Source organism: Schistocerca americana, chromosome 2 (assembly GCF_021461395.2).
Source record: "Schistocerca americana isolate TAMUIC-IGC-003095 chromosome 2, iqSchAmer2.1, whole genome shotgun sequence".
Classification (NCBI taxonomy): Eukaryota; Metazoa; Arthropoda; class Insecta; order Orthoptera; family Acrididae; genus Schistocerca; species Schistocerca americana.
In genome coordinates this window covers 1,022,271,362-1,022,284,907 of record NC_060120.1, presented here as the reverse complement: position 1 = coordinate 1,022,284,907, position 13,546 = coordinate 1,022,271,362, and the positions used below count along the sequence as shown (strand labels likewise).

Genomic DNA, 13,546 nt, shown 5'->3' with positions numbered 1-13,546 from the left:
TAACCTTTCTGAGAGAAAATTTCGGATCCAGTCACACAGCTGTAGCGATACTCCATAGGCACGCAAGTTGATTGGAAGTCTCTTGTGAGGTAGAGCCTCAAAAGCCTTCTAGAAATTTAGAAATACAGAATCAATTTGAAATCCCTTGTCGATAGCGTTCATTATTTTGTGCGAATAAAGAGCTAGCTCTGTTTCACAAGAGCAATATTTTCTGAATCCTTGCTGACTGCGCGTCAGTAGGCCGTTACCTTCGAGGTAATTCATAATGTACGAATACAGTATACGTTCCAAAATCCTACTGAAAATCGACGTTAGTGATATGAGTCTGTTATCCAGCATATTAATCCTATTTCTTTTTTTGAGTATTGGCGCGGCCTGTGCAATTTGCCAGTCTTTTGGTATGGATCTTTCGTCAAGGGCGTGGTTATTGTATCAGGATACTCTGAAAGGAACCTTAGTGCTGAGCTGTTTGGACCGAATAAGTTCTTTAAACTGCTTCGCTACACCGAGGGTATCTACTTCTAAGCTACTTATGTTGGTAGTCGTTCTCGATTCGAATTCTGGAGTATTTACTTCGTCTTCTCTTTAGTGGCGCTGTCATTGGTTATATTGATATCGCTCAGTGAAGGTACCGATAGTGTCTTGCGCTGGTGTACTTTACATACGACCAGAATCTCTTTGGATTCTTTCTCAGATTTCGAGGCAGTGTTTCATTGTAGAAGCTAGTAAAAGCATCTCCCACTGAAGTTCGCTCTAAGTTTCGAGCTTCAGTAAATCATCGCCGCCGGCCGGGTGGCCGAGCGGTTCTAGACTCTACAGTCTGGAACCACGAGACCGCTACGGCCGCAGGTTCGAATCCTGCCTCGGGCATGAATGTATGTGACGTCCTTAGGTTCGTTAGGTTTAATTAGTTCTAAGTTCTAGGGGGCTGATGACGTCAGCAGTTAAGTCCCATAGTGCTCAGAGCCATTTGAACCATTTGAAAACACCACCTAACGTGCAGATTTTGTGTTCTTTTAAATTTGGTATGCTTTTTTCACTGCTTTTTATATGATGATCAATGAATTTTCGTAACTTCATGAATGACCTAGATAGAGGAATTTACTTTTTTATTGAAGGACCAGGGAGCCACAGCACAAGTCAGAAGCGGCACTCCCAGTGGCCGGTTGCCTCGCTTCCTAAGCCCAGATTTAAGAAGAAAACTGCTAATGGACCTAACCGACACACTGCATACAACGCTGTCTCTAACCTGCAATGAGGTTCCATCAGCTTTAGAAGTGTTCATTTTGGAATATGTTGTCTGACTCTTCTTTGAACTTGTTGAAAGTTATTCGCTCCGACTCGATCGTTCGTTCGTTCGTTCAACAGCATAAAAATTATCAGCTGCTTTTCATTCAAAACGGAATGAACTGTCCTCTGTTATAAAAGGATCGAACTGAAATTATTATTGCGAACAGCATGTCTCAGTGCACACATTCACATAAGGATAAAACTAACTGGCGTTCAATGTACAGGAAGTAAAATCAAAACTGTTACTCAAAAACCAGTATCAAAATCAAATTGTGCACTGCCCAAAAAATTGAAACACTGCAATTACATTGCAGCACTACAAACGCACAGTGTTCACTGACTCATTAAAAATCTGAATTACAAGGAAAATGCTTAGAATTTGCTCAATGGAAACGTGCGATGAGAAACGAAAGTAACAATAAAATGTGAAAAGAATCTCACATGAAAAATTGCAGCATAATCAGCAGCAATAGCACAGTATGAAGAAATCGCAGCAGCTAAATATGCTAAAGTAAAACTAAACTACTGGGAGAAAGATTGGGATGATTTTCTCATACTAGAAAAAACTTTTTACTTGAAATGAACATACTAATACGTTCATCATAATGACAATGACGTATTTTAAACTCTTATTTCACAAGAACATAAAACTCACAGAAAACCAAAAACGTTACTTTCTTTACAAAAGTCTTACAAGGCACTGCTTTCACGATTATGCAAACTGAAATGAATTAAACTGAAATGACCTAATCTGTGGTGAGGAAGTTGACCGTTCTGTTGCAAGAATCGCTAACATTAGCTGTACACGCCAGCAAAAATTATTACCTTAACAACATATCCATAATGCAAATTGATTCTCTCTGTTACATAAATGCTGCGTCTGTAAGTCCTTCCGTCAGATTAATAATCCCTAACTATTTTCTTCAGCAAAATCCCTCTCCAATATGCACTATGCTAAAAGTTCTGCCGGCTTATTCCTCGTCCAACATACGACTAATCTCCGCTCTACAACTGAGCCAAAGATACACAAGCTCATAGACATTACTGTCACTGCCGTAAATAGACTATTCCACAGACGTCACACGCGACTGTTTCGCTCTTGTAACTTGAAATTTCCACTCATTCTGAAACCATCCGTAAATAAATGTCCAGTCCACCTATATATGTCCAACTTTCACAATGCTCTCTCGATTTTACCAGTAAGCCTCTCCCCTAGCGTCTGCATTGCAGTTGGATGAGCCAGTAGATACAGCAAAAATGTTTATGCAAGTACAGTATTTCTCTTTGTTCTTGTGACCAGAGGGCAAGACGGAAGACTGGAAGCGCATCCTGGACGTGAACGTGCTGGGTCTGAGCATCTGCACCAGGGAGGCCGTGCAGGACATGCTGAGCAGGGGCGTCGACGACGGCTTCATCATCCACATCAACAGGTGGGCTTCTGACACGTCCTATGTCAACATGGTACTCTTAGTTTTATTCAGTTACGTATTTCTGTGCCTTGCAGTCTAACGTACACAGTTCTGGCACAGCTTTACAACCGTAAGAATAACCCATGACGGCGTCTCTCACGCGTAATCAACAGCTCTTGCAACAAGCGCGAGACACCAGCAGCAGCAGAAGCTGTCATTGTCCATGCTGAAATGTTTTCTTGCGCGTACGTGTTAGTTAAAGCACCTGCATACAACCCCAAAAAGTTGTAGCACACTCCGAACACACACGAAAAGCCTCCTGTGGTTTCACCGCCAGACACCACACTTGCTAGGTGGTAGCCTTTAAATCGGCCGCGGTCCGTTAGTATACGTCGGACCCGCGTGTCGCCACTATCAGTGATTGCAGACCTAGCGCCGCCACACGGCAGGTCTAGTCTAGAGAGACTCCCTAGCACTCGCCCCAATTGTACAGCCGACTTTGCTGGCGATGGTTCACTGACTACATACGCTCTCATTTGCAGAGACGACAGTTTAGCATAGCCTTCAGCTACGTCGTTTGCTACGACCTAGCAAGGCACCATATTCAGTAATTAGATTGAATTCTGAACAGACAATATTGTGAATCATGTACCGTCAAGAGCGACGTTCATCATTAATGGATTAAAGTTAAGTATGAAACTAATTACGTCCGCTTTCTGAATTCTAATTCATTGTCATGTTCCAGACCTCACGTCAGTATAGTCCTTCCCTCCTCACGCCAGCCTGCGTGAGCTAAAACGCGTGCATTTCGGCCTCCCCTAATAACACGGTGTTGGCTCTGCCAACACAACACCTCCGGCAAGGAGAAACAAACAAAACGGGCTAGGCTCAATTGTACATAGCTAAACAGCTTTTTAAACTGACAATCGTTAATGATGTTTAAAATACAGGGTGTCCATAAAGTCCCTTTACAACATCAAAATTTTATTACGGCAGTTGTTGAAGTATTTTAACAACATTTCTTTCATCGCAATCAGTGTTTAAAAAAGTCATTTTGACAGTGTTTAATAGACCTCTATATGGGCGCCTTTAGTTGCACGAAGCACATCAAGACGGTACTCGATTTCTTGCCATGTTCGCTGTAGCATAGCGTCATCAATGGTGGCAATGACATTACTAATCCTTTGCTTCAAGTCAGCAATGTCCCATATCTGTGTTTGATACACGATATCTTTTATATACCCGTCCCTCCCAATCCATCTGCCTGGAAATGTTTCATTGAGGAACCGACGGACATGCAGTCCCCAATGTGGTGGTGCACGATCTTGCTGGAAAATGATGGTTGTAAGTCATTCAGTTGTGGTGCGACATATTCGGTCAGAAGGTCGAGGTAAACATCTGCAGTAACTAGTGACTCGTTGAAGAAAAATGGGCCAGTTATTCGGTTGCACATGATTCCACACCACACTTTCACTTTTGGACTATGAAGCTCCCTAGTCACATGGGGGTGTTCAGAGCCCCAGATTCTCACACTGTGTCTGTTTAATGTCCCAGAAACATGAAAACTTGCCTCGTCACTGAAACAAATTCGCTTGAGGAGCGCTTCATCCACCGAAAGGCGTTCCAGCATGTTGAGTGCAAACTCTGTCCGTTTTGGCTTGTCATTTGGCTCACAACCGTACAACCGTAAGTTCTTGTGGAGGACCTTATGCACAGTTGAGCGTGATAGTTGAAACTGTCTGGCAGCAGTGCGGATGGACTTCGTAGGTGAACGAGTGGAGACTTTTAAAACGCGAACGATGTTTTCCTCGGATGTTCTTGGTCGCCCGCTCCTCCCCTTATCGAACACTGTCCCTGTCTCCAGAAATTTTTTGTGTCATGCACAGACTGAAAGGCGCAATGGTGTATCTCTTCCATACTTCGTTCTGAAGTTTCGTTGAGTCTGAACATCCGATTTTGTCTCAATAAACCGGGACACACATAGTGTCTTCTCTTGAGACTTTGCCATTTTATAGAGGTTTTAAGAGGTCCACGACTAAGGAATTTGTCGCTAGCGCACTCGAGCAGATGTAATTTCGATAGATTGCTCACGCGCTGCCTGTGATATGTAAGCTATAAGAGAATCTCAGACCAAAGATCAGTGTTGACTGCAGTAGGAACTGTGTGGCAGTAGGAGTAAATAGTAGCTAGCAGTCTGGTGTATGGAGTTGGCTGGGCCGGTCGTAGGGAGCGATGGCAGTGCCTCAGTGATGTATTATAAGATAAAAGCAGCCTCGCGCATATGTACTACTGTTATGTCAAGTCCCATGTGAATGTTTTTAAAAAAAATCTCTTAATAATAATCTTTCTTATAAAAATTAACTTTTGACAATCATTCATCTCAATTTAAAGAATTTACTAATTTCTCCAATCCATGGTCATCCCGATTATTGTAAAAAAAGATCAGTTGTTTCTTTTTATACATGACAAATCTATCGGCCAGCATTGCACTGGGCTGTGCCACAAAATTTCGTATAGGAGCAGATATATACGCGTTGTCCGGCGACTTAATTGAAGTAAGAATTTTCATTTTGTTCAGTATGATCTTTCGGAGCCATGACGCAGCACTGTTGACGTCCAAATTTATCAGTTTAGATTCACAGTCAGTTAATTATTGAAAGGTTATATACATGAGTCAAATTTTTTATTGGAAGATTAGTCACGTTATTATTCTGAGGTTACGAAATAATAATTTGTTGAGAGGTTACACTGAATGTGAATGTTATACATAAATATTTTTTACTGTGGGGAGGTTACAAGGTTCAGTTCATGAGCGTGTGGGTGTTATTCTGTTATTCTGCGCAACGGATTAATCTGAGATGTACCCTTTACACTGTGGCTCCTGCAAGATGAAATTTCCACCCCCACACTACTACAGAAGTCAGACAGACGCTCCTAACGTTCTAAAGAGAAATGCCTGAAAAACTTTCAGCAATAAATATCTTCTGGAGTCGTCCGCTGTAAGAAAATGACACAAAAATTCACAAAATTTCTTACGTAACTAGTGGGATACTTGGGTAATGGAGTAGTGCTAGTTAGTGTAAGAAAAACATGAAACTAACGAAAATTATTATTTATTTTGCAAAAATTCTGAGAAATCATAATGGCACTTTTAGTTATGAACTAAATTGTGAATCAGAATGTGAAGTTACCTCTTAAGGACAGGATTCGCTAACGAAATTTCTATACAAAGTTTGAGATTGTTATTGACTTGGCAGAATGGCTGACAGCCGCACCTACTCAACTTGAATAATTATCCGTTAGAATGTTGCTAGTTACGGTCGAGGCTGTCACGTGTGAAATGCAGTGAAGTGTACTGTTGTGGAGGAAATATGGCGCTCGCAAGAGCTGTAGCGCACAATACCGTAAGCTGCAATGACTGCTGTCTGCACCTCGCTGCTGACAAATAAGATAACTCTCGCTCTATCTGGATTGACCTTCGCCAATCAAACTCTCCCTATGCCTTGATGAAGTCAAGGACTCCTATTCGCCCCTATTCTAACTATTGGCGTGGTACACCAGTCAGATAACCAGTCCACCGTGATGCCACTCATAAATTCGCTCGCAGGCGTTTAACTATAACTCTGTCCGTTCACACCGCACAATAAGTGTGGCGGCCAACACAGTGAACAATGCTTAATCGCAAGGACTCAATATAGAGTCTCACTCCGATTCCCTCTCGACAGAGGTGCTCTCCCAGTGAAGTACTGAGGAGAGACTTGTTCCGCGCTCTTTCGAGTACACGTACGAGCGCACACGCTCTCGTTACGTGTTCTCGCTCCAAGAGCGACAATGGAATGGCCCCTCTCCATGCCAGATATGAAGGGGTATATCTTTTGGTCTCTTCCATTACTCCTTCAGCTCAAGGCGTCAGGAATATCGTCTGCCATTCAGCATTGTTCTTCTACAATGGGATAATGACGATTCGTTTAAGGCGACCAATCAAGATATCTGTAGCATCGTCGTTTGGCGTTTGCTGTCTCCCTCTGAAAACCTCTGAAGCTGCGTGGTATGTTTGTAAAGAATGTGTAGGGCTGGCCGCTCCCACACAATGTAGCGGAATTTGCTTTTAAGCCGAACACAGGGTCGTTCCGCCTTTCACTCGGGCAAACGCTGTCTGCTCTATGGGCGGTCACCGGCCGACATAGATAGATTAACTTGTCCTCTGAAGGGACCAGCCTCCCGGCGTGCGGTCTGCCTCTCCCGAACTAAGAGCTCCTGTGACCGTCCTGTCTGGAATGTGTGTGTGTACACCAGCCTCGAGTATTTCAATCTCGGTGTGCATTTACGATTTATTAGTTATTTGCATATCGTTTACATGAATTCGTACAACATTGACTTTATCTTGTCGAGCCTGATTTCGAATGATGCGTCTTGATGTGCGGAATATGTTTGTGAGGGCGGAATATGTAAGCAATGAAGGTCAGGAGACCACGACGTCTTACAAGTTCCTTCCATCAGCAGAGTATCTGAAACACAAAATTTTAGTATATATAAAAACTTTAGTAAGCAGTGATTACAATAAAAGAAATTTTGGTAAAATATTTCAACTGCTGTTGTAATAAAATTTTGAAATTGTAAATGGATTTTATGGACACACTGTACACTGCACAGTACAACTAAAGGACCACTTTGTTGAAATGTCGTGATTGTCACCCGTCATGATGGAAAAATGGAAATGAGTGTTGGCGTTATTGGCCGGGAGGCCCCGTGCGGGTAGGTCCGGCCGCCGTGGTACAGGTCTTACTACATTCGACACCACATTGGGCGACCTGAGCAGAGAAAATCCCCGATCCAGCCTGGAATCGAACCCGGGCTCGTAGGGTGGCAATCCGTCACGCTGACCACTCAGCTATCGGGGCTGACCTGTTGTGATGTAAACGTGTTAAATTTGGCTCAAGGGTCTCTTTATTCTTCCCCTGTAATGGTGGAAAGGCGTGGCGATCTGCGATGTGATCCTTGGGCTCGGTGGTGCTTCACACAGCAAGGTGTCGACACATACGAAGAAAGGGCCAGAGCTCAGAAGTTGACGTGTACTGTAAGGTGGATTAATGATGTCACACTGGCACCAACACCACCGTGGAAGTGTCACACGGTGGGAATTTCATAACAACCCCACTTTCCCACATTACACACACTCTTTTGACGCCTCCTAGATGTAGGTCAGAACCGTGTTGAAACCTTGCGATTTCCTTATGAGTGGCGGAGGAAAACATTTCACACACACCGCAGCTCAGAAACGACATGAATAGGCTTCAGAAGGTGCCATAAAGGGCATCAATGAAACCACCCCTTCCCTTGGAGCGTTGACTCCAACACATTTCGCGGTGGAAAATGACAGTTCGCGGTGTGGTGAGCAACAGTATGACGTTCTTGGCAACCTTTGACACTGCAGACATCCACCGGAAGATTCAGACCTTCTCTAGGAACAACGTGGTCCAGCGACATCAGTTAACGTGTCCAAGGCGATCACTGTGTACGGCGTGGAATCACTATGGACCATTCGACGAAATTTGACTGCGACCCGAAACGGCAAAGAGAGCTTATGCATTTTCAGTCCTCCTGCTTCATACCCTCCTGTGGCGTGAGCATGGTGTGACGTGACATTGACACACGCGTGAGTAGAACAAAAAAGGATCCCTCCAAAACTGCCAGTTCAGTAACACCCTCTGTGCCGCCTGTCCACCTCCGTCGAAAACTTCCAAAAATGTCTCTGTACAGGGACAAACTGTGACAAGAGATCTAGGCACGTGCTGGCGGGCTGTACTGCTGCTTTTACACCTGCTAGCAGGTATACGAAATTGGAGGCCTGTCAAGAGGTTGCCTGTCTCCATCACGGTTTGTGTCTATACAGGCACACGGTGACTATTGTTGAACTATGTGAAAAAAAAGTAAATTAGTTACAAACTACGGAGTGCACACACCTTATTCAACATGTAAACGCCACTACAGATATTCCAATTTAGTTTATGACATGTTCGATATGCCTATCATCATTGCCGATGACGTGACGCAGACGAACAGCGAAATTCTGCAAGTCCCGCTGCAACGTCGGAACATCGATGATGTCGATGACCTCCTGAATGGCTGTTTTCAGCCCAGCAATGGTCTTGGGGTTATTGCTTTACACACTTTTCTTTAATATATCCCCACAAAAAGGAGTCAAATGTGTTCAGACTCGGAGAATATGGCGGCCAATGGAGGCCCATGTCAGTGGCCTCTGGGTATCGTAGAGCCAGAATGCGGTCCCCAAAGTCCTCCTCCAGGACATCAAACACTCTCCTGCTACGACGGAGTCGAGCTCTGTTTTGCATGAACCACGTCTTGTAGAAATCAGGGTCACTTTGGATAATGGGGATAAAACCACCTTTCAGAACCTTCACGTACCGTTTGGTATTCACCGTGCCATCAAGGAATATCGAACCGATTACTCCGTGACTGGATACTGCAGACCACACAGGCACCCGTTGAGGGTGGAAGAGACTTCTCCATCGTGAAATGTGGATTCTCAGTCCCCCAATTTTGCTTATTGAGGAACCTATCCAGATGAAAGTGGGCTTCATCGCTAAACCTAACCATGCATGAGCATACTAATTCCCATCATACCCCGCGCTCAAGTGTGCAGTTTGAACGCCCTAACGCAAACTGTTCATAAGTTACAAGGATTTTATTTCATATAGTTCAATAATTGTCACCCTACACATTTTTAAAGTGCGCAGCAAAGGCAATCTGATGGTACCAAGAGTTTTGCCGAAGTGGGGGTTCGTAGGAAGACTCTTTACAGTCTTATTCACGCATGTGTCAATGTCGCACCCGTCCCTGAACACGCCACAGCAAAGCGTGAAGCAAGAGGGCTGACAATGCATAAGTACCCTTTGCTGCTTCGGATCGCGGTCAGATTTCGTCGAATGGTTTTGAATGTCCCATAGCGATTCCACACCGTACACCAGAGCAAGAGCTGTGACAGGAACTCACTCCACACCTTAATTAGGCTTACAGGCCGACGATGTTCTTAGAAAAGGTTTGAATCGTCCTTGGATGTCAGCAGTGTCAAAGGTGTCAAGAGCATTGTCCCGTTGCTCATGACACCGACAACTGACGTTTTCGACAGCGAAATGTGTGGAAATGAACGCCCTAGGGAAAGGGCAGTGGTTTCATTGACGCCCTTTATGCCATCTGCTGAGGCCTATTCTTGTCTATTCTGAGCGGCAGTGTGACTGAAATATTTCCTCGGTCAATCGTAAGAAAATAGCTTGGTTTCAACGCTGGGCGTCGCGGTTCTGACCTCCATTACAGGGCGTCAAAAGAATGAGTGAAATATGGGAAAGAGGCGTTGTGACGAACTTCCCACCGTGTGACACTTCCACGGTGGTGATGGGATGGACTGTGGCGCAATTTGGTGCCAGTGTGACATCATTAACCCCTTTATAGCTCACATGAACTTCTACGCTCTGGCCTTTTTGTCCCGTGTGTCGATATCTTGGTGTTCGGAGTGTCGTTGAGCCCGAGGTTGACGTCCCAGGGCGCCACGCTTTTGTAGGGCACCATTAAACTGCATTTCAAAATTCTACATCGCAACGGGAGACAACTGCGGCGTTTCGAAAAAGTGGTCCTTCAATTGTGTTGCGCAGTGTATAAAAGAGGCGACCACGTATACCCTAAGCTATATCAGCGAAGCTACCCAATACGAGCTGTGATCTGCTACATAAGACTTGTTGAGATTTTGTAATTCAGTCTTTTACCGGTCAGCGTAAGGAACATGCGTAGCCCACCCGGTTAGCCGTGCGGTCTAATGTACTACTTTCCGAGCGGGAAGAGGTGCAGGTCTCCGGCACGAATCCGCCCGACGGATTGGTGTCGAGGTCCGGTGTGCCGGCCAGTCTGTGGATGGTTTTTAAGACGGTTTTCCATCTGCCTCGGCGAATGCGGGCTGGTTCCCCTTATTTCGCCTCAGTTAACACCATGTCGGCGACTGCTGCGCAAACACTGCCTCCACGTACGAGTACACCATAATAATTGCTCTAACACGCAAACATTGGGGTCACACGTCTGGGGGCCGAACTGCACAATAACCCTGGGTTCAGTGTGAGGTGAAGGTAGCGTAATTGGTCTGCTGTAGCCTGTTGTGGGTTGTGGACCACTGAGGGCTACGGCGGGGACGAAGCCTCTACGCCGTTTCTAGGTCCCCAGTTCAATAGAATACAAGGTAGATGCGTAGTAGATCACTGTGCTATAGTACTCAGAATGATTGCATTCGCTGTCGTCACAGTCGCTGTAGACTTGTAACAGTCAAGCAAAGAGTATAATGCCGAATTATGGTGGTTTTTTCGTTGCAAATATATTTCACCCGACGTATCACGTCTTTCAGGTATTGTATTGTATGGAACTGGGGACCCAGAAACGACGGAGAGGCTTCGTCCCCACCGTAGCCCTCAGTGGTACACAACCCCACAACAGGCTACAGCAGTCCACCAACCCCAGCGCCGCTCCTCACAGAACCCAAGCTTAATGTGCAGTTCGGCCCCCAGTGGACTACCCCCCCCCCCTTCCACGCGGGAACGTCTCACACCAGACGAGTGTAACCCCAAATTTTTGCGTGGTAGAGTAATTATGGTGTACGCGTACGTGGAGACAGTGTTTGCGCAGCAGTCGCCGACATAGTGTAACTGAGGCGGAATAAGGGGAACCAGCCCGCATTCACCGAGGCGGATGGAAAACCGCCGTAAAAACCGTCCACAGGCTGCCCCGCACACCGGACCTCGACACTAATCCGCCGGGCGGATTCGTGCCGGAGACCGGCACGCCTTCTCGCCCCGAAAGCAGTGCGTTAGATCGCACGGCTATCCGGGGGGGCTTCTTTCAGGTAAGTTCAAAGACAATACCTAGCTGCTAGGGAGACAGATGGTACCTCAGTTACAAGGTCTAACGGGAAAGGTCTATAAAAATGTCATGGTCACCATTTGTGAATCGTTGCCAAGGATGGTATCAGAAAACGTAGGAGGTCGTAGTACGAGGTCTCTTCAAAAAATTCTGGAATTTTGACCATAAAATTTTTCTACGCTTACCTTTTACTTATTGTGTATGGTCTCCTTCGAAATACTGTCCTCCACAACTGATACACCTCTCCCATCGCGTATCCACTTCTGGAAGCAGTCTTGGTATGCCTACTGTTGGACCGCGCGAAGCACCGTCTGCGAATTTTCTCTTATCCCATCTATCATTGCAGATCTTCGTCCTTTCAACTTTGAAAACAAAAATTGCAAAGGCCAGGTCTGGAGAGTACGGAGGATGAGGCAACACAGTCATTTCCTTTTTTTGTGCAACAGTCACGCACCAACGGGCAAGATCGTGCGGGTACGTTATCATGCTGCAGGACCCGCGAGCTGTTAGCCTACATTTCAAGCCGTTCCCTCCTCACATTTTCTCGCGGGCGTCACAACACGTCCCGATAGTACCATCGATTAACAGTTTGTCCCAGTGGCACTAATTCATGGTTTACTAATTCTTCAAACTCAAAGGAAGCTATCAGTATGGGTTGACATTTGACCTGACCTGACCTGACGAGATTTTTTGGTCTTGGAGTACCTTTGCCGACCCATTGTGAAGATCGGACCTTGGTCTCAACATCATAACCGTAGACCCACGTCTCATCACCAGTTATGATTCTCTTAAGGAACATCTCGTTCTCATTTGTGCGATCCGAAAGCTCTTTGCAGACTGCGAGGCAAGGCCTTTCTGGTCTTGACTCATAAGCCGTGGGATGAACTTGGCAGCAACAAGATGCATTCCAAGATGTTACATGTTCTTGGCATTCCAAGATGTTACATTCTTCTACAGTCTCTCGGACAGTCAGTCTTCGATTGGCACTCACAATTTCGTTGACGTTCCTTCATGAGCGTCGTCAGTAGACGTCGATGGGCTTGCTGAAGGAGGGTCATCTTTAACTTTCGTCTGGCCATTTTTAAACCGTGTCAACCATTCGTAACACAGAGTACGGCTTCAGCACTCATCACCGTAGGCTTCCTCCATAATTTGGCGTGTCTCTGTAAAGATTTTCTTAGCATTCAAGCAAAATTTAATGCAGACACGTTACTCCTCTAACTCTGCCAACTCGAAATTCGCAAACTGTGGGTTACAATATTCTACTCAATACAGCACTGAACAATAAGGAAAGACATACAACAATGAAACTTCTGGCAGTTACACATTAGAAACAGGCGTATGCAGGGATTCCACCTGACCTGCATTTCTCTCCAACACACCATAACGTGAAATTACGAATGTTCCGGAATTTTTTGAACAGCCCTCGTAAAGAGAATCGCAGATTCTCCAATCAGTGTGTCAAATAAAAGAGGAAGTAACCATGACAGTAATTATAACTATGCTGCGTATAAATGTTCTGTCTTCTTGGCACATAAACAGCCAGTTACACATGATGAAGGCAATGGAGATAATGATCGAAAGCTCTAGATTTTTTTTCTATTTTGTTGCAGCAAGAGGGCTTGGAATGTCTGCCACAAGAATGTCGTCACAAGAAATTATTTTCCCATAACGTCACTGTGTCGGAATTATTTCTCTGGAAATGAAAGAAAAGTATGTAGTGAGCATGATATTGGTACGGTTTGTGAACATTCGAAGTATGTTGCCAGGTGGAGTGCAAAAGCATCCTTCGAATTGCACGGCACACATTCAACGCTAAGTTCATGTGGTTTTTTGTTGTCGGTGGTATGAGTTAATATTAATATGACTGTGGAAGTTGTTAACATTACTTAGAATGGGATAATCGCAGTTTATCATATCATCACCAT

At 45.0% G+C, this 13,546-nt stretch overlaps 1 protein-coding gene across 1 annotated transcript in view; it reads left to right on the top strand.

Annotated features, from left to right (window-relative positions):
- Positions 1-13,546, top strand: part of LOC124596397 (dehydrogenase/reductase SDR family member 11-like) — a 119,080-nt gene that overhangs the window by 56,854 nt on the left and 48,680 nt on the right. Inside the window, exon 3 of the mRNA XM_047135524.1 lies at positions 2,591-2,720. Coding sequence (XP_046991480.1) covers positions 2,591-2,720 — 130 coding nt within the window. The remainder of the gene's footprint in view (positions 1-2,590; positions 2,721-13,546) is intronic.